Source organism: Anomalospiza imberbis, chromosome 4 (genome assembly GCF_031753505.1).
Source record: "Anomalospiza imberbis isolate Cuckoo-Finch-1a 21T00152 chromosome 4, ASM3175350v1, whole genome shotgun sequence".
NCBI lineage: Eukaryota > Metazoa > Chordata > Aves > Passeriformes > Viduidae > Anomalospiza > Anomalospiza imberbis.
In genome coordinates this window covers 15,175,156-15,196,915 of record NC_089684.1, presented here as the reverse complement: position 1 = coordinate 15,196,915, position 21,760 = coordinate 15,175,156, and the positions used below count along the sequence as shown (strand labels likewise).

Sequence of the window (21,760 nt, the reverse complement as noted above, 5' to 3'; positions counted from 1 at the left end):
AGTCTGTGTTAATGGCTAATTTGCTTATTCAGGAGAAAGGCAGAGGTTGCCCTTCAGCAGTCAAGCACGGTACTTGGTACAGTTTACTGTTAGAGAATGAGCAGCATGCTGGACACAGACAAATCTCCTAGATATATTAGGGGCAGTATGGCCTTTTTTTACTTGTTAATGCAATTCATTGTGGTCCATAATTAGTGTTCATCCCCAGTCTGTAGGTGTTGGTAAGTGAAAATATTTTTTTTAAAAAGCAAAGCATTCTATGCTCACTTTTTATCCTTACAGGAATGTTTGTATGTGAATGCTTCAGATACAGTAGATGGAAAGTAAGCCAGAGTGTACACTGAGGATTCAGTTCAGTATTTGCTGTACCATTCTGTTCTGAGATAACAGAATGGGTCATTCTTTATTATCCCCATGGACAAAAAAAAAAAATCCAGCTTTGCATTGATACTACACATTTCTAAATAAAGCATCATAAAATTTTGTGGGTTAAAATCACATGACTGTAAATATTTCTTTATGCTTCAGTGTTCTAAGAGCTAGTGAAATGTCCATTTGAGATTAATGCTAAATAAAATATCATATCAATCTTATTGAAATCCAAATGGGAACAGTAGCTAAAGAATATGTTGTTTGTGATCAAGTAGAAATGAATATTTTCATAGGTCAATACAGATAGTTTTATTTTTAATTTACATTTTTACATCCTCAGTTACTTAAAATGGATCTGAAGGAAATCATATCTCTGTGAATGAAAAAAAAATTCATGCACTGTATGAAACAGTTGATACTCCTTTTGGCCAACATTTTTTATAGACATCAATTCTATTTCATTAAGCCTCCCACTCACAAATAATCATTTATCATTAGCATTCACAAAACCAAAATGGGACATTCTGGACTTGGAGACTGAACTAAGTTTTCCCTACATGACAGCCATTTCTAAAGTTAGCTTTTTCCAAATGTAGCTGTGTGTGCTACTATTTTCACAGGAGCCTGCGAGAAATCTTACTTTGGCGTCAAGCTTGTATTTTGTCTCTTGTGATGTGAATCCTGTGTTGATGGTGACATTTGGAAGCCTTATTAGGGAAAATGCTTGGTGAAATCCATGATGAGTGTGACCTTCTAAAAGCCTTTGCACATGTGAGCTTTTTTCATGATAAGGGCTTCACGAAATGCCCTGTATCTAGAAAGCTTCCTCTAGATCCTGGAAGCTCAAATAGGGAATGACTGTGACCCTCAGTCACCTCCATGTTTTTATCTTCTCAGTGAATTGGGAACAAAGGCTTTTTGATTTCCTTGTACAGATTTGCTTGTCAGCAAAAACTTCCCTTTCACCTAAGGTCTGAATATCACACTTGTGAACAACTCGCTCAGAGAATTGCTCCTGCTATAGCACAGTTTAGATTTCTGGGACAATGCTATTCTAATTTAAAGGACTTGGAGTCTTTTGGAGTCATATTCTTCCATCTTCCCAGAATTAGATGCACATTGTAAGATAAGCCTTTGGAAGGCCCATTTCCCAACTGTGTAATGGGACAAGGAAACCGTAACAACCAGTTTAGCCTCACTTATTTGTTTCTCTGTTTATAAAATGAAGGTAATCATTATTAGTGATTCATCATTAACTGCACTATCCTACTTAATTGTTTAACTTGTTCATTAGCTGAAGGCATGTGCACTTTGTACACCTGCTGCACCGACCACATTGTGAAGTCCCATTCACTGTTGCAAAACATCATTCACTATTGTCTGTTTCAGAGGAAGAGCAAAGCCAGTGTCATTAAAGGGAAGTTTTCTTATTCAATATATTGTTTTCTCTGTTTGTAGGTATTTTCTCAGTGCTCAGCTTGGCATCTGAATGTACCACTCTTGCTGCTGAACTTCCCAAAGTGTCTTACGTGAAGGCCTTAGACGTCTGGCTGATTGTTTGCCTTCTCTTTGGGTTTGCATCCCTGGTGGAATATGCTGTGGTTCAGGTAATGCTAAACAATCCAAAGAGAATTGAAGCTGAAAAAGCAAAGATTGCCAAGGCAGAGCAAGCAGAAGGGAAGGGTGGAAATGCTGCCAAGAAGAACACTGTGAATGGCACAGGGACTCCTGTTCACATCAGCACTTTACAGGTAGGAACTGCAAAGCTTTGTATGCAAAATCAGCATTCTTCTTTATTAACCCAGTTCCAGGAACATAGTGTTTGTAATAATTTTGAATAGTGCCTAATCTTGGAAGGGGTCAAGACATTAAAAACATGCTGGTAACTAATGGCTAGCAATCTGACCAATTGGTCCCTAGTGATTTGGGGTCAGAAGTTCTAAGTGAAAAATTTGTCTTTTAATATCGTAGCACTGTGGTTGCTGCTTAGCTTCAGGTAAATAAAGTAACAAACAGCTTTACAGTTGCTGTTTTTCTCATAATAAATAGCAGCTGTCAAACTGTAACTATTCAGAGGACAGGACTCTCAGACAGTATTTGCTGAGAGCATACTCAAATAACACCCAGCTCATTGCTTTCCCTGGGATGGCCACAGCTGCACTGTATTGCATGCCTATGAAGCCAGGAATCCAGAAGTCAAGGCATTTGTAGACAAAAGACCTGTCTGTTTGTGTCAAACAGTTCCTGCATTTCTTGTGTTGTCAGGTGGAGTTTATATGTAAATCAGTCAGATTTCACTATATGATTAAATATGACATGTACATCTTCATTCAGGCCGAAGTTTTCCATCATGTTGCTGAATTCCTGATATTTTAGAAGTCCCTGTTTGTGCTCCAAGAGTTAGCAAACATCCCAGTCCAACTGCCTTCAGTCCTAAGTGATATTTACTTGACACTTATTCTGCAAAAGAAAATATGTTATTCTACAACATGTCTGATATGAATTTGGCTTGTTCTTTTCAATGACTCAGCAATTCTGTTGTATAAAATAAAGCTATTAGGCTAGATCCAAGTGATAATATTGGTACACGGTGACTTCAATGTTTCTTTAAGGAAGGAGTAGTTTATGCAAGAATGGCTGAAATCCTGTATCAAGCTGGGATTGCCCCATAACTAATTGCCCCCAGTCCAGAAGAGCTGCAGGTATTGCAGAACAGTGTGCTTAACTACCATATTCTCATCTGGTAGAAGAATCTTTGGGAAATGTTTTGGTAGGCAACTAATCTCAGCTTAGAGTAACCCCATGACTGCTCTGACTTGTGTCACAAGTAATTCCCCAAGCCTAGGAAACATGAGAAAGAAAATGGCTCTGCTGCGGTTTTGCTTTCTCTGAACTGAATATGATAATTTTGTGTTCAGCAATCTGCAGGTCCCAAATCCAGCTGTTTCTTCTGACAAAATATGCAGCAGAGCAGCATAAAGTATATTTTTCCTATTTACAGTACGTAAAATGTGTTAAGTGTTCAGCTTGATCAATTACATGTTCAACAAAAAAATTACAGTTTTTCAGTAGTGTGAGCAAAACCAATTGCTAAATTACTGATTCACCTTGGTATGCACACCCTCTAAGGTACATGCCATTGTCATATCCATATGGAAAACAAAATTACTGATTATCATCTATGTTGTGCTTTCATATTTTAATTTTTTTTTAAGAAGGCACTGGTATATAGTGTGTTTTAAGACTTAGAAGGGGGATCATTATCCACAGAAGTTCAGCAATGTTCCCCATGAATGGTGTCTAGCAGTAGGCTGAAAGTTTTTAAAATTCAGAATTCAGTCTGCTCTCCTCTCGTAGCATCTCCCCTCTACGATCTTGAAATGCCAGCCTCAGCTTCTCATGTTTGACCTGCACTTTTCAGGGTCTTCCCAGTTTGTTATGAGAGACCTTTAACATTCCAGTAGCTTCTGATGATCTTTATACAGAGATTTACAAAAAAAATATATTTTACAAGCCATAGTGGAAATATGTATTCCTTGCTGTAAAAGTTGGACATGTGGCTGAGTGGCTCGTGGCTAATGATTCAGCTTGAATTAATCCACCTGCTTTGAAACACAGCCTACCAGAGGAAACATATCCTGGGCTGGTAATTTCTGGGAAGATGACCAGGCTGAGATAGAAAAAGGTCCCAGACCAATGAATCTTTTGACATCAGGATGCGGTAGGACAGTGATGCTAGATTTTATATATTTGAAAGCTATAAATCTGCCTAGCTGAAAGCTCCCTCTCTGAACCTGCTACTGCGTGGGAGTGCTTTGAAAGTTCTTGGCCCTGGAAAAGCCTGTACTAAAGTCCTAAATCAGAACAGGTGTAAATCTTTCGGTAGCTCTGCCTTCTAATCCAAAACTAGGCTTGCCTCACAAAATTTGGATTGCTCCCATAGAGACCTAGTAATGATCAAGTAGAGAATGCATTTGTCATATGGAAAATATGCAAGGGAGAGAAACATTAAAGAAGCAGGTAATAGAAAAAAAAACTGTATGTTGAAAGGCATAAAGAATACAAAACAAAAAGAGGCCAGAGTGCTGTCCCAGAACTTCAGGAGCTGTTTCTCATCAGGGTCATGTAGGATTGTGTGGGAGGCAAGAGCAAATACTTTGCTAAATGTCTGGAAAGACTTAGGTGACTTTAGGAGAAAAGGATGACTTATAACTGCACCCCTGAAATAAGTGTATGTCCTAGAGAAATGTTTAAGTATGTTCTTTTTCCACATAGGAGGTGATATTCAGGCAAAAGTGACTGAGGGTGTAGCTGGAAATGTCAGCATAGCTGAAACAGTGGATAGACCAGATGGGACTTGAAGGTAAAACCAACAGAAAAGACATGGAAGCAGAAAACTCCAAGTGGGGAAAAACAGAGGGCATGAATAATTCCATTTATAAGTGTTTCTCTTGTTTAAATTAAGATCTTGCATATCATGAAACATTAACTGATACATATCTGTAAGTTATTAGAGGGAAATCAAATTTTAAAAGAGAAGTTACTTTATTTCACTTTAAAATGCCCCTGATCCTGATGCGTGGCAGTTTGTGTTCCCTGAGCAGCAAATTGTGCACTTCCTGCTTTTGCAGTGTTGCAGCAGTGATGTCTCTGCAGGAGGTTTGGGGAAAGGGCCTGCATCTAAGGTACAGGGGAGTTGCTGGGTTGCAAAGATTCTTGGTGTGAGGACGATCAGAAGGAAGCAAGTGGGGTGGTCAGGCATCCCTGGTTCTAGTATTTGTGGAATAACTTCTTTTCATGTGCTTGCTCCATTTGTGGAAGTTAAAATGATATCTGGTTTGGAGACTTGGAATATTTGATTTTAGTAAAAAACAACTGTAACAAAAGCTCATGATAATCCCTAAAAATACAAGCAGCTATTGTTCCATTTTTACGGAGTAAAGGAATAAGCTTTTCAGTGTATCTTAAATATAAAAACTCAATGTAATTCATAATTACAGTCTAGGAGAGAAGATCCCCTATAACAGAACCTGCAAGGATCCATTGAAAGTTTTCAGCAGAAAGCACTTTTTCCACTGTGTCAATAGTCAGTGATCATGACCAATAATCACCAACAGTGACAGTGAAGATGGCAGGGGGAAAAGAGTGCTCACAATTTGCCAATCACCAAAGATGGAGAAAGGCTTTCATGGATGTATAGCAACTTCACCAGATCCAGGGAACTGGCTGATGTAAAAGCTGCTTGTTGCTAGCACACGCCAACCCCTCAAGTCCAAATTTTATGAGTCATGCTCCCTCCAACAAAAACCCTTGAAATGTCAGTGCCATTTTAAACCCAGAGGTTTATCAATATGACTGTCTGATTAAAGTCAAGTGGTCTGTCTGTCAAGATCTCCCTGAATCTTAGGGAAAAGAAGAGAAAATAAGCACTTCTCATGTGTTTTTCTAGGAGAAGCAGTGGCTATGCACTTAGAGGCAAAAAGCCATGAGAAAATACAGCTTGGCTCCCTCAGCTCATAGTGGCTGCAAGTAGATGCTGTTCTAAGCAGAGGAGAAAATTATGCAATCTAGTGATAACTGCTTGCACTGGCTCTTTATTGGGAATCCTCAGCAGGAGTTTGCATGTGTTTCCTAGCAATGGAACATCATACAGTGAGAAAAACAAGCAAAAAGGGAAATGCTTTGAAGATGAATCATTTTTTTTTTGCTTTCATTGCTGACGTGATTACAGTGAGAGATTGCACTGTTAGCTATAACAACACCCCTCAATTTGAAAAGTCACATTTTCATCAAGCCCATTTTTAGAAGCTGTCCCCCACAGATAATGTGCTAATGACTGGAGAGAACATTTGCTAGAAGAATGGTTCTGGCAGATGATGAATAGCACTATGCAAGTGGTGGTAATAGCTCTAATGCCAGTTATTTTTAAAAAGTGGTGCTATTGCTTGCTTTATCTTGTCAGAGCCACATCTAGGCTCTGAAACCTGGGATGGGTTATGTATATCTCTTCTGAGTTATAATGTACTTGACCACTGGTAGTGACCTGTGGTTACCTAGTCTTCCCAGGTTTTTCCCCTCACGTGGAACTCCAAACTCAATTTTTTTATTGCAGAACCACCAAAAACCCAGCTTACATTTTACCTTGTACACAAAACCACAGGCTGCAGCCTATTTTAATAGTTCCTGACAGCATTTCAGGTACAGAGTAGGTACTTTCTGCTCCAGTGACTCCTTGGAGATGATTCAAACACGACTGTAAAAAAGCCCTGAGCAGTCTGCTTTGAGCAGGGGGTTGGACTAGATGATCTCCAGAGGTCCCTGCCAACCTCAGCTGTGCTGTAATACTGTGATATTTTATGCATTAATATTTTTTGTCCTGTACTTTGCAAGGAATATTTGGAATGTAGTAGCATATTCCTGCTAAGCTGCAGGAATAGAAAATATACCCAGTGTGAATGCAGACTAATGCTAAACAATCATTACTTTATTGATGATCCACATCTATGAATGTGGCAAGAACAAGAGAAGAGCACAAAACAAGTGCAAGAGAGATGAATAACAGAGCTTGTTAAAGAACTCCTTCATCTTGTATGGCAGCCCCTTCCAGAGCTGGCAGCACTGGGGACAGATCTGCATGCCAACAGGAGGCTGGGAACACAGCAGCAGAGGTGGTTTTGTGGCAAGGAGGATGTGCTGTGTTGGACAGGGAACACAGCATTCCAGTGGGGAAGCTCTTCAGCCTGAGGGACACGTGCTGGGCTTGAGAAGCTGCCAGTGCTGCAGCATGTTTGAAGCCTTGCTAGGAGTTATGAACAATATGTTTCTGCTCTGAAAAAATTATGGCTTTTATATTACACTTCATCCTGATGGATAAAGAGGGCTTGATCACATGATGAACAATCAGTTGAGAAGGATTCTTATTCTATTTGCACAAAACAAATTGAATCAAGTCCTTGATATTTTTGGTGCTGTGAAAGGTCAGATTTCACAAATTTGGCGACTGTCTAATCTGGATGGAAGAATTTAAATAAAAAGCGTGAATGGTGCTGGTGAGTTAATAATGTTCAAACCAGAAGTAAAGCTACACTAATTTAAGAAAAACCCCAAAACCTAACAAGCAGCACAATTGAAAACAAATTCCCCAAAGATTTAAAACTAATTCAGCTTCAAGCATTTCTCTTTTCTTCTCACTGGCAAATGGGAGGCGATAGCAATTAATATAAGCTGAACTCAATAAAATAATTGTGTAAGTAAGAAAAGCGATATATGCTTAGCATACCTGAGGGCAATAGGAAGTTACTTTGCATATACAGCAAGAATACAATACCTTCTAAGACGAGTAATGGTACTATACTAGGTAGAGGTAGAGGTGCTGTAAGTATCAAGAATTAACTGAAAAGAGAAAAGCATTGGACAAATACTCTGCTCTGTGTCTGGGGAAAAGCCAAATATATTCAATGTGTGGATGAAATAGCTCTCAGTCACAGTCGCTGATGAGAATGTTAAACAGTAACTATTAAAGTCAGACATTTTACAATCAAGATTTCAGCTTAAGTTGTATCTAGAATTTTTTTTACAGAGCTGGTCTATGAGTGCTGTGGAACATTAATGTTGATTTTTTAATAAATCCTTTAAATCTGAGAGGGTTTCAAAATACAGCAAGAAGCTAACTTTGTGCCAGTACTTTTAAAAGCTAAGTGGCACAACGTGAATAATTATAAGCCTGACATCAATCAGTGGAGAATATTGCATGGCTTACAGGGCTCTGACTAATAATTATTGTTTGTAAGTATTAATTATCTTTAATATTACTCATAATTCAGCCCCATGTTAGCTAATAAATGGGTAGTGAAATGAAAGTTGATTTGAATGTTTATTGATTTAATCAAACTGAATATAACTTTTTTAAAGTATTATCAATTAGGTTGACAGACGTAATGATGCAAAGGTAAGAAACTCTTTAAGAACATTTTCTTGGCCTAATATGTCAGCCTGGTTACATCATCTGAATTATGCAAAATCAAGGTTAGATTTTTTACCATCTCTGTGTACCAGCATTTAATCAGACTAGCTATAGTCATGCCTCGTGTCTGAACACTGGAGCCAAATGAATTCAGATTAGAAATAAGGTACATATGTTTCTGAGGAACAAGGTTGTGGAAAAAATTCTCCATCCTGGATGTTTTTAAAGGAAAATCTAGTGTAACTAGTTTGGGCAGTAAATGTGGAAAGTGAGGAGGAGCACCTGAAGCAGCAGAGGCAGAGTTGGGGAGTTAGTTGCTCCTCCAAGCCAGTCTGCATGCATAGGCAGCACTTATTCTTTCATTTCTTTTCTCATTTTCTTCTCACATTATTCCCCTAAATCTGCAACGAAATGCATTTTGCAGAGGCACACGTGCTGCAGCTCTGGAGCAGCAGCAGGTGCTGAGCTTGGCAGCAAGCACCAGTCAGCCTGAATTATTTAAAAGGTGAGAAAGGATCATCATAAGGGGCCTTATGGATTCTAGGAGGCATTTTTAGGTACTTCTGAGCTGTTCATCAAAAGACAGGTGTTCTGTCCATCCTACCAAACCTAGACAAGGTGGTCCAGTCTTGGAAGAAACAGAGAACTAGGTCTGTGTTTCAGGCCAAGCCAAGCCGGGCCCACCTTCCTGTGGTCTCCTTGGCCCCCTCCAGGTCCATGCCAGAGGGACACGGAGTCACTGCCCATCTCCCTGGGAATGCAGGGTGTCCATATACTATCCCAGAAGCCTTCCCTTCCCAAACAGCTGCTCCCCATCCCCTACTGGGGAAAAGCCATACATCTCGTGGAAGCATCCTGTGGTTGGGTCTGACCCACAGGTCAGGATGCTGGGGTAGGATAAGGCAAGTGACATCAACTATTTTCTGTGACAGGATGAAGTTAAAAGGATATAACATTTAACATTTTACTTTTCTTTACACATCTTCAGTGACTCTAAAATCAAGTCCTACAATATTTTTTGTACAGAAAAGATTTCTGTAGCCTTTGGTAAGATTTTTGTGCAGTAAATGTGGAAAGTGAGGAGGAGCAGAGGCATTGTTAGGATTATTGTTAGGCTTCTAGCACAAACCAAGACAAAATTAATAAAAAGCAGATAATCATATATACTTTATATTATCTAACATTACTTAGGGAAAGCTATAGGTCAACTGGAGTGAATTTAGATTAAAACAACAGAAACATTGGAGAGTTGAAGAGATAGAGGAGAAAAAAACTAAAAATATGTTTGTGCAGCAACTGAGTGTAGTAAATAGAAGAATGTCAGATTTATAAAGCCAAGGAAATAGATGAAATTTTTTCCAAAAGTAACATATACTTACTAAAGAAAAATTTGGGCCAAGTCGCTCATACAAGGAAAATTGTGTCACCCTGATAAATCAGTACTCCAGCTGACACTGAACTAAGCAGAGCTCTGTGTGAACATGTTGTGAACAGTTCTCTGCTTATAAGGCAGAGGTGACCTAGAATCTACTCTCAGTCCTGAATGGGAATGAGAACTGACTTGTAACAGCCTTTAGGGGAGCACTCTAGATACTGCAGTTGGAACAGGAATATTCTGTGCTATAAATGAGAGAATTTAGGCTACAATTAGTGTCACTGAATTTTTACAACTTATTGCTGGTAGTATGAGGAATAGACTATAGACTACAAGTTTTCAAATCCAAAAGGAGGCCTATAATTTCATACACAATTCTATTTCTTGTAGTGACCTTACTAAATCTTGCTAGGTTTGACCATGGAAAAAAATCTAATATTCCTATGACTCTTCAGTTAACATGCACCCCAGTCCTGCAAGCTCATTTTTCATTGCACAAGGGTCTGCTTTATATCTTTATTACCTATGTCATTGGATATGATCTGATTGGAAGGAATGTCTCGGATTGGTGAATAATAGCATCCTGTCACCCAGGGTCATATAATCATGTTTATCTGTGTCTTAGTCACCACCACACTAGACAGTTTGCCCCTACTACTCCAGTAATGAACACTGTCTTAGGCTGTCTGGTCTTTGAGGACTGGGAGGCAGTTGCAAGAGATTTGTATGTATAGTTTTGTCCTGCCCTCAGGGAACACCTATCTTGTTTTTATTTTTAATAACCTAGAATCTTGATTTTGTGGTGGTTTAGGAATGGTATTCTCCAATTTAGTGCTCCCACTAAAACCATGCACTGCTCCACCTCCGTGCTCCAAGTGGAGGCACAAAAGGTAAAGATCGTGGTTTGAGATAAGAAAAATTTACTAAAAATTGCAATGAGATAAGAAAATAAGCAGTTAACAGCAATAATACTAACAACAAAAGGTGTAAGAAAATAAGTGATTCACACAGAAAAATTCTCTGACAATAGACAATACTGGATGGCTCCCTCTGCACATTTTGTGGACCAGAAGAAAAGTCTTTGTGCCAGAAGAGAATCCCTTTCCCCAGCCCTGGCAATGAAATGAGGTGATATAGAATAACCTCTGTGCCCTGGTCATGCCTCCTCCTGGCTACTGCAAAAATTAACTCTCTCCTGGCTGGAACCAGGACAAACCTACACCTCTGTTTAATGCATCAATTTCAAAATGTACTGCTGTCATGAGAAATAGAACTCTGGAAAATTTGAGAAGGTGTATCCACTTTTTTCAGAAGGAATAGTGCCATGCCTGTCTTCCACCTTGCACTAGAACCAGCTTTTTCAATAATGGTAGTATCAAAGTTTAAGTCCCCAATCAAAGTTTAAGTCTCTTCCTGACTGCCTCAGTTTTTTCTATGCAGGATAAGTTGTCACTGTCATAGATAATCTAATAATATTCTTCAGAATATTTTTCATTCATCCATAAAACTAGTACTGTATTTTATGACCCTATTATTATTTTAGTAGTTACAAAATATGTCCATGCAAATATCCCAAACTATCAGCCAAAAACTGCAGAAAACCAGAGATGGAGAGAGCTGAGGGTAAAATACCTGAGGGCATTGTGGAGGAGAGACAGGCTAATGGGTAAAAGGGACAGGCAGCTTTTGGAATAACTGAGTTTTAGTGGACAAGTGGCTCCAGGAAGCCTTTTGAAACATACATTTATGTCAGTTGCCCATGGGTATAGCCTGTTTTGTGAACTATCAGTTTTTCAACTAATGCTCAGGTTATATTTGTGAACAAATTTATTGTCTATATTCTTTTTTCTTCTTTTTTCCCTCTGCTTTCCTGAGTAGTCCAATTGAAGTGAAAGTTTGGGAGAGGTTTGAGAGAGGCACAAAGCACAGTGCCTTGCAAATAGTCTCTAAATCACTTCAAATTCCCTGTACAGTGTGGGGTTGGTTCTCCTAGAAATGTGTTGAATCTGAAATAAAAACTTTATAAAATCCAAGGAAGGGAATATAGGAACCTTTTTTCCCCCACAGAAAAAAAGTATTGCTTGATCCCCAAGAGCACTAAGGAGCTATAGGGAACACAGGAATTCTGTTGTTGGATTTAGATTTCCCAGTTAAACACTTCTGCAGTGCTGAGACCAGTGATACATCTGTGTTCCCTGTTTTTAGAGAGGCACTAAGCCCCATAGGTACAATGCAAGGTGGTCACCCTAGGATGCGGTATAGGATCCTGACCTGATAACTCTTTAGAACCAGAACAAACTGAAATTAACTGCATCAAACATTGAATTTTAGGGCTAATTATGACTATGGGTTTCAGAGCTTAGAAAAATGTAAGTATTGAATTCTATCAGGTCTGCAGGTTCATCAGCACAGAATCAATATCCAAAAATACTCCCCACAAAAATATTCTTTCCCCTTCTATCATCATAAAATGAAGGAGTCTAACTATAGCAGATTGCAGAGCATGAGGCACCTTGTGCATGAAAAATTACACAATTATGAATGTTTGGATTAGTTGATATGATTGACTGATCATCCTTAAGTACTTTATAACATAACCATTCCACAAATTAGTCTGATGTAATGTATCCCTATCAACAAGTAATTTTCTGTATGTTTGTTTGCAGTGTTCTTTAGCAGCTGCATGAAGTTTGCTAATGAGTTGTGGTGAGTCAATCATGATTCCCCTCACTCTTTATTTCATAGGTTGGTGAGACCAGATGCAAAAAAGTTTGCACTTCGAAATCTGATCTGAGATCCAATGATTTCAGCATCGTTGGAAGCTTGCCAAGGGATTTTGAATTATCAAATTATGACTGTTATGGGAAGCCCATTGAAGTCAACAATGGGCTCGGGAAATCTCAAGCCAAGAACAACAAGAAGCCTCCTCCTCCCAAGCCTGTCATTCCATCAGCAGCAAAGAGAATCGATCTTTATGCAAGAGCACTGTTTCCTTTTTGCTTCTTGTTCTTCAATGTCATATACTGGTCCATATATTTATGATAAATCTTTTCTTTATTTTTTTCATATGTGTAATATATAGCCCATTTCATTATCCCTTCCCAGTCATGAAGGCCACTGTGTGAAATTATTTGCATTTGCAAAGCAATATGTTGCATCTTGATGCCGTGCGATTGTACTGAACATATGGCATCTGAAATTTGAATGAAAGCATGACACTGCAATGTCTGTGCTCTGACCAACTTTGTATATAAATGTACAGCATACATCCTGCTTTAGGAATATATATGAAGGACGATGCCTACTACATTATAAAGCTGAATAACGCTCCTCAGTTATTAGTAACATACAGAAATTTAAAGTGTTTCTGACAATGAATCTGATGTGCACGTTGAGTATTATTAAAATCAGTATTCTAGTATATGTAGTATTTAACAGCTTTTCCTCTGATTTCCAGAGGAAAAAGAAACACCCACCAAACATCTTGTTCATATATAATTTCAGCTGGTACTGTTGAAGAAAAAGCTAAGGTGTTATTATTATTATTTAGGCTTTGTAAGTGAAGGCAGCATCAAGTAAGCAGATCTTGTCTATGTGGAGAAATAAAGATCAGAGAACTACTAATTTTGTAAAATCAGCTCATTTAGGAAAAAAACCCCAACAACTGTCCATGAAGCAGGCACAGTTAAGTGTGTTAGAATATGCTGGCAATAAAACATTGGGGCAAATTTTAACTGCTGTTTCTTTAGGCACAAACTAGATACAGTACATAAAAAACAAATGGGCCACTTTCTAGACTAAAGGTGTCAGGAGTTTTGGAGAGGCATCACAAGATGCAGCTCAGTATCAGGTTTGTTATACATTTCTACATTAGCTTGTCCTCTGGCTCAGCTTCTGTGGCATCTGGCAAACATCTGGTATGTAAGTCACAATTTTTTTTGTTGTTGCATTGGACACTTCTTACTTGATTTGTTTTGTTTATTCCCTTGAAAGCTTTCATTTTAAACAAACCAATTGTCAAGACAAAATCCCGTTCTCACCAATAATGACACCTTTTCTTCTTTGCGTGCTAGCTAGCACGTAGCCACCAATAGGAGTGTCCTAAGGTCTAAGGGGCTGAGACTCTCATGAGCCCTGGTGTGCCTATGTGTTAATTAATGGCTGCCCTCACCAACTCATTGATCTGGCTGCTACATTTTGGAGAATAAGGTCCTATGCATGAAATAGTTCTGACAGGAGACTGCTTTCCATTTTCCAGAGGAAAATCTGCAGCATGGAGACTACCTTAATGGAGCTCCTTGGTGTGCATAGGGCAGGGGCTTTTGTCTCCTGTGGATGCCAGGGTACATCCCTTCACGAGGGCAAGTGATGAGAAGAAATGTGGCCAAAAGAAAGCTGCATGTAGGTAAGCATGTGAGTAGAGTGTGTTTCCTGACAACAGGGACTTGGCCTCAGCCCATGAGAGCGTGTCATACACGTCTCTGCTGGGGAGATGGGGTGCCACAGCTAGATACAATATGAAAATAAGGCAATTCATAAAAGGAAATCTGGACTGTTGGCCCCTCATAGGCTAGAAAGGGACTGGTTTAAATACATTAAACCTTCCATAGTGGGGGAAACAAACAATCCCACTTGTTTTGCTACATTTCTGGCATGTCCAGGATGTGCTGAGCTAATGCAGGCCACAAGGGGACTGTTGGATCACTTGGGAGTTGCCCACAAGGAGAATGTTGTCCACATACAGCAATCCTGCATAACTAAAAGGTCGAAAGTGAGAATGTAAGAAGAGGAATGGCATGCCACACTGGCTTCACTGGACATGTGGTGAACCTGCACACCCAGAGGTTTTTGAAGCCACTGCCACTTTGTGGTCAGCAGGCTGGCTGCAGCCACTCGTGTTTGGGTTGAAGAGATCTGCTCTTCCCAGTATGGTCACACACACTCCACCAGCTTCCTGGCCACTGTCTCATGGGGGTTTCAGGCAGCCGCTCTACCAAGTGGCCACAGTTTGTCCTTTGGGTTTCTTTCTGATCCAAAGAAATGGAAGGCAAATCCCAGATGTTATTGAGCTGTGTTGAATGGGGGCTGAGGGAAATGATATCTTTAAGGTCTAGTACAAAGTTTTAATATTTCTGTTGGTTGAAGGTAATCTCAGAATTGTCAGAGACTCTTAAGAAGCAAGCAATAAGGATAAATGAAAGAGAGGAAGGATGGGAGGGGGAACTTTTATACATACAGAATGGTATATTTATAGACATTATTTATTCTCATACTTGTATTTTTTCTTACGGTACTGGAAGGCAAAAAATAATTACCTTGTGTTGGAAATTATATGAATTTTGGATGATAACTTTCTTGTTAGAACTCTTATTAAATGATTTATCTGTAATTAATGTTCACATTCTATCTGTAAAATCTCAATTATAGATTTTATTCTTAAATTAATCTTTGTTCCTTCTTACTTTCCTGCTTACTTGATGGCTTTTGTGTTTTATCATAAAACAGTTAATCAATAATACACTGTAATTGCTTTCCAACTCACACAAAGGGAAGCAAAAGGAATGCATATTGTTCAGATAAAGGTTTTTTATTCATTACAGCACAAAAACTAAAGCCAGAAGCAAAGTTTAACAGCAAATTTGAAACTAAATTTAAAATGAAACCAAGCATCAACTATAAAGTATTAATTTTCTTTTTACTTACACTGGATAATACTGCAGTATTTGTATTACCTTGGAATATATTAGCTTGTCCTACTGAGCAGTAATAATTGATTTCTTTTCTTTTTCTTCTTTCTACTAAAGGTCATCAAGAGTTTTGCATACTATCTCACATTATGGTCCACCAGCACCCTCTAGTTGTAAAAATCAGCCTGTTGACTGATTTCCAGAATAAGGTGCAAATATAAAACTGCATAGGCAAAATAGGATCCTAATTGTTAATTATAATATGAGAGAAAAAAATTAAAAATAAATGGGCACAAAATCAATGTGCAGTACTAGAAATTTTCCATGCAGTTAAAATTTTAAAGTATAGAAATGAAGACATTCAAGTAGTAGCAAAGGTGAGGTTCATGCAGTGCAGCTTAGTAACTCGATTACTAGCCCTGATGTCTTAACAAACCACATGACAGCAAAATCTGGTTTTGTGGGAGAGTCCATTTGTGTTTCAGCTGACATTTACTTCAAGTTCTGCTGTTAACTAGTAGGAGAGTTACAAATTTTTTTTCTACCCTTAAGATAAACCTTGGTATTTTCTTGGTTCTTAAGCATTGAAGGGTAGTATCCAAGTAGCTAATTCTGTATTTTTGTAGTACCATCACTCTTTAGATAGCTTTCTACATTTTTTCAGCACTTTGAAACACATTCAAACACTGCATCAGGAATTTCCATGGAGATTGTTTAATTAATTTCTCTACTGCATCTACAAATTTAAGGTAGGCAGTAAGTAAGGATGCAATTTGAGAAATGTGTTAGCTGCTATGCATTAGCACACAGCTCATGTTTGACACCCGGTTTTAGGAGCAGCTCTTCAGTGTGTAATAGCACCTCTTTTCTTCACTTAATTCCAAGATGGTGTATGTGAGCAGTTGATCTTTTGAGGAAAGGGGTTTATTTTTGTAAGTTCAGTGTAGATAAGGTTGACCAGTTGGAAACACTGCCAAGTAGCTTTCATTCTTAAAAGTCTTCAAAATAATTTTGACTTGTTAACAGGGTAAAGGAAGATGTCTTTGCTGCCCTATTACCCATTAAAGAGAAAGCAGCAGTACTGCCTTCTGGGTTAGTGTCAATGGGCATGACCACAGTGAATGATCTGGCTGTATAATTCTTTTAAAGGAAATGCACTTACAAGTAATCTTTATTTAAAAATATTTTACTCCAAAGAGAGACAATACTTTACTTAAGCAGTCTGTTATAGCTGTTAAGGGAATCTCTTAACAGATCATATAATACAGCTATAATACAGACCATGGTCTCTGCTTCAATTAAAGCAGGTTATCCTTATGGTTACTGGGGGATTGCCGTGGGGGTGTTTACAGAATAGGTAGCATTGAATTATTTATTTCCAAGGGAGTGCAACCTGAATATATGCAGTATCAAGTGATTTTTCAGGCTATTGAGATATCATAGTGCTGCAGTGAGTTCAAATGAGGTGTGTAGCAGATAGGGAATGAGAAGACACTGTTACTTGATGCTTTCATGTACTAATTCCAGGATTAGAGAAGGTAATGTGAAAAGAAATTCAGAAACAGATAAATTGAATAATGGTTTTATTTGTGTCAACTGTTTAATTTGTGTCTATAAATTTGTTTTTTATATAAATAAGTTACCTTAATTTTTTATTGCTATAAGGAATTAATAAAAAACTAGGAAAATTAGGCTCATCTGTGGTGCCCAAAAGATAAGGAAATTAATTATTTTCATGTGAAGCTCCACACCTAAGTAAACAGTAGAATATAAAGAAAAATTTGGGGACACAAATTCCTCATCATTGTGGTTTTGTCTGTGCCATTGTATCAAATCAGTCACAGGCAATCTGGGCTCTCCCAGATCTTGCAGCACTCCCTTGCATTTTGCCTTACTCAAGAAAGTTGCCCACCCCTGTACTCCCCCTTCACCTGTCCTCCTTCCATCAGTGGGAATAGTGTCAGCATACATTTAAAATAAAGATTACCTGGCTATTTTGAAATCTTTCTGACAGCCCTTCATTGCTACAAGTATGTCTATGCTGCAGTCACTAAAATGTCTGCAGCTAGTGCAGGCTTATACAAATTAGCCTTAAACTGGCTGTTTTGGGGAGGGCTGGAAACATCACCATGGTGACAGTGAACTGTGGCTGGGAAGCCTACCTACTGGATAGGGCAGGAAAAATATCCTTGGAGTTCACCCCCACAAAGCTTTGTGCTGCCTTGGCTGTTGTGCTCAAGCAGTTGGTTTAAAGTTAGCTCATGTGGGTGTTCGGCAGCCCGTGCCTGTGAACTGTAGGTGTGTGCTGGGTGACGCACGGTGTGCTAGCACAGAGAGATCCTTCCTACAGCTGGTGGGAAGGATGGCACCGTAAAATATCCTCTTCACAGCTCTTGATCACCTACGGGATTTCTGACATTTTTAATTTTGTGCACTGACAGGAGATTTGGTGGCAGTGACAAAATATGCCAGTGTGCTTTTTTCCTGAACCAATGCACGTGTAAATGAATGAGTTGGATTTGCCCACCTGATCATGAATGAGATTTCCTCCTGAGTCTAGGCCATAAGACTATCCCTCTTATGAGCCATTCTGTCTAAAGTCCCTACCTCTAACAATGGATATTAGATCACAATATTTTGAATAAATAATGAGACTAAAAAACATATTGGGAATAACAAGAATGAGACTGTAAAAGTCTTTTTGGCTTCCTGGTTGTCCATGCAGGTCAGCCCTAATTTTGAGGGGCACTGATTGCTTTTCATCATGGGAGTGCCTCTCAACATGTCAGTGCCTGTCAGGTTCTGGAGACCAGCATCCACTGACTGCTTCCTAGCAGGGGGGTGTTTGAAGGGCCTGCAAGTTTGTTAGTCAACTTTTGAGTATTGAGATAAATCCAAAGCTGCCTGGCACCATTAGCTGTCATACAGAGGCAGCAGGTACATTAAGCACATATATTTTAGTACAAGAAAATTAATGGCCTTTCATCTTATTGCATGAAAATAAGGTTTACTGTGACAGAGACCAACCAATAAAGCAACATGGAGTAACATCTTGTTATTAAGGATTTTTGTTCCTTCAAGTAGTTACTTAGGCCACATAATGTTGTTGACAGGAAGAAATATGAGGATTGTGAAGTGTAAAGAATAAGGTTTTGTATAACTGTTTTCCACCTGGTGAGTTCTTCGGGTTGTGGCAGTGGGAAGTGTGGGGTTTTTCGTATATATCTGTGTCAGTCTGTTTCTTTCTACGAATATTCACAGTGGGAATTATTTTTTTTACTTGAAGAAGCAAACTCAAGAGGTTTTTGGGCCAAGGAACCCTCCTGAGTATAGAAGGTCAAGCTGTTATACCGTTGCCCCCTGCAAAATCCTTTCAACTCAGAGGAAACCTTCTCTAGCAGCATAAACTGCAAAAAAAATTTCTGCTGAAACTGCGGCTGTTTCTGAGAGGAAAGTCTGTTGTTTTCCTGTAGCATACATCATGATAATCAATAGTACTGTTTAGCGTTTCTGTTCTGCAAAGCACTCCTTTTATCTAGCCTGAGTTATTTCCTTGGCAATAGGCTTTAGATATCCTACCTTTCATCTCTATGCAGTCAGAGCAAAGATAGTGTGTGGCTCTATCAGAGTTCATGAAGGCAAGCCAGTGTTGATGTTCAAGAACACTTAAATGGTAATATATGAGAAGACCTGGGACCTACTTGTTTCTTTAATTTTAACCTTATGTTTGTTATGCCACTTCAGTTATGTCCCTATAACTCAAAATATTCTGATATTTGGACAAAATTTCACTACATGCATTATATTTTTGAGTTAAGTTTATGAATTTCCTGTGAAAAGCAAAATACAAAAAAAAAAAAAAGTAGTCATGTGACATTTTTTAAAATGTTGATTTCCTCTATTAACCTTAAAACTTGAATTTGACCCAGAGACTAGGGAAATAATGTTTCTTACTGTTTAATAAGCCTTACATTGTCATAACAGATTTATCAGTGTCTCAGGCAGGCTCATTCTTCCAGATTAATTTGTTTGTTTCTTTGACTCTCAAAGGCCAGCTCACTGGAAAACATTAATTTAGAGACTGGCTATTTCAAAGGCATTAAACTGACAGGAACTGACTGTAAAGAGTAATGGTTCTGATCAGTACCACTCCAGCATCAGCTTCTGCTGTTGACAATGCCTGTCTTGATACCTGCTCCTGCTTCTGACAAATGCTGTTTAGCCTCAGAGTACTGGAGGGCGTAAAATCTTTGTAGGCTTTTTAAAATATTTGTCTGATTGTGTCAGCTTCTGACACAGCCCTGCTTCCATTCCCCTTCTGGACGTGCTTCAGGACCAGAATATTACAGAAGCAATCTTTTCTCAAGCAAATACAAATGATATACAGCATCCACCATGAGATATCATCTACTTTGTGAAATTAAACTTTGGACTTCATTTAGTTATTCTTCATATTTTCTAGTTGTTTCCCCAAGGTGAAAGCTTCTTAAATACGTAATTTTTACATTAATAAAACCAAATGTGAATGATGGCAGGACAGGATCACAGTGACCTTTTTCATTTTCTCTGGACTTTACAGCTCTTATCTTGCTGTGGTCTTTAAGCCAGGGAGATTTTGGAGGATATGCTGCAGCTGAAGTCATTTTGGCTGCCCCACTGAAGGCTGGACAAGGACAAGACCCCTCCCTGCGTGGGACCTGCCTTATATTCAAAGCTTCATTCAAAGCAAACTGGCCAGAGGAAAACACAGCTAATTTCCCAAGCCCTGTGCCATTGCAACAACATGTTCATCACATTCAACACTTGATTAGTTCTCTTGCAACAGAGAAGCACTTTCTTGAGAAAAATAACAGTGCTGGTGCCATAATAATATTCCCAGGCTCTGCAAATTCATGGGAGTATTCTACACCACTACTGTAGAATACCAAATGTTACAAATTTTACCATGGGAGATTTTAAACAGCAAGTGAATATCCAAGCTGACAGTACTTGATTATCTGTTACCCATAAGCATGGCTTTATTGCTTTATTTGTCCTATGCCTCCATATTCTTCCTATTTCAGGAACAGCATTTTAAAATTGATATTTTTCTAAGCCTACTAATTATTAAAATATATTGTGGTTTACCCTTTTTTCCCACAGGAACATAAGGAAGAGATAGTGTATCTTACATTACAGTGCTCTTGCAGCAAGTTTGCTAGTGTCTGTGAAGAAAGTTTAGATGAAATTAAATAGGTGGAAAAAATTTCATGGAGTGTGCAAATGAAACAGCCAGGAATAAACCCATTTATGCAAGACTCACACTGAGAGTCTGATGAGCTTTGACAATTGGAATAAATTATTTTGTCTAAAAGGAGATTCCAATTGAAAAGATAGGACAGCATTTAATCTTTCAACAGTTTTCATTTCTCAGATGAAAATAAAAACCAAACCTTTATGAAATAGACCAGGTAGTCTTGTCCACATTGACCTCATATCTGCACACAGCCATCGTGCTGTCCTTTAATATGGTCTTTCTGCCAGTTCCTGCTGTGAGAATTCAACCAATGGAATTATTTCTTCTCTGACCAAGCAGTAGGAGTACTGCTGTTGGCTGAGTGCACACGGGCCCCAGCTGGGGCACGGCTCTGTGCGCAGCCCAAGTCTGCACATTGCACGTAAGTGACGCTCTGTAGCTAAACACAATACCCAGTAAGCAGAGGCAAGTGTCCCTTCCCCAGGTCTCCACTGGAAATTTGGCAGATTATTTCCTCTATTTTCTTCCATTTCTCTGCACCAAGTGACAGAGGACAATAAGGTGGCTTTCTGTTGTGCCAAGGGCCTTTTGTTTAGATAGATGTGGCTAGGGCAAAAAATATTATCTTGCTTTGTGTTGTACAATGCCTTAAGGCACTACTGTAATGCACACAAGTAGTAATAAAAAATATTTCACTCACTATTAATCATAGATTCAGTGGCATAAAATAGTGATATGCCTATTTGTCTTCTCCCAGTCTTAACATTTCTGGAAGTTGTCTGACTGATTTCAAGTGCCTGATCTTCCCTCTCATCTACACTGGCTTTCCACTGTAGTTCTTTCTGATTTATTGTCAGAGGAGAATCCATTGCATGCATGCATGCATTCTTTCCTTTAATATTACTTCTATCTAATATCTAAAAAGATTCTTAAAATGACATCATAGTTCTTTACTTGGATCCAAATTCCTCAGAAGACTTTGCAGAAAAACAAAGGAAGAAATTGTAGCTTTTAAAATGATATATTTATCCATTTATAATTTAATATGCATAAGCATCAATATCTATATTTAATATGATGGCATTCCTAGGAGTAAGCCTTCTTGAAAATGGTGTGTCAGGATTTAA

At 38.7% G+C, this 21,760-nt stretch overlaps 1 protein-coding gene across 2 annotated transcripts in view; it reads left to right on the top strand.

Annotated features, from left to right (window-relative positions):
* The window catches only part of GLRB (glycine receptor beta), a 46,149-nt gene extending 32,074 nt beyond the window's left edge, over positions 1-14,075 (top strand). For both annotated transcript variants that reach the window (XM_068187213.1, XM_068187212.1), the window contains 2 exons: positions 1,831-2,123; positions 12,456-14,075. In XM_068187213.1, the coding sequence (XP_068043314.1) occupies positions 1,831-2,123; positions 12,456-12,752 (590 nt within the window). In that variant the 3' untranslated portion in view covers positions 12,753-14,075. The remainder of the gene's footprint in view (positions 1-1,830; positions 2,124-12,455) is intronic.
* The last annotated feature ends 7,685 nt before the right edge of the window (positions 14,076-21,760 follow it).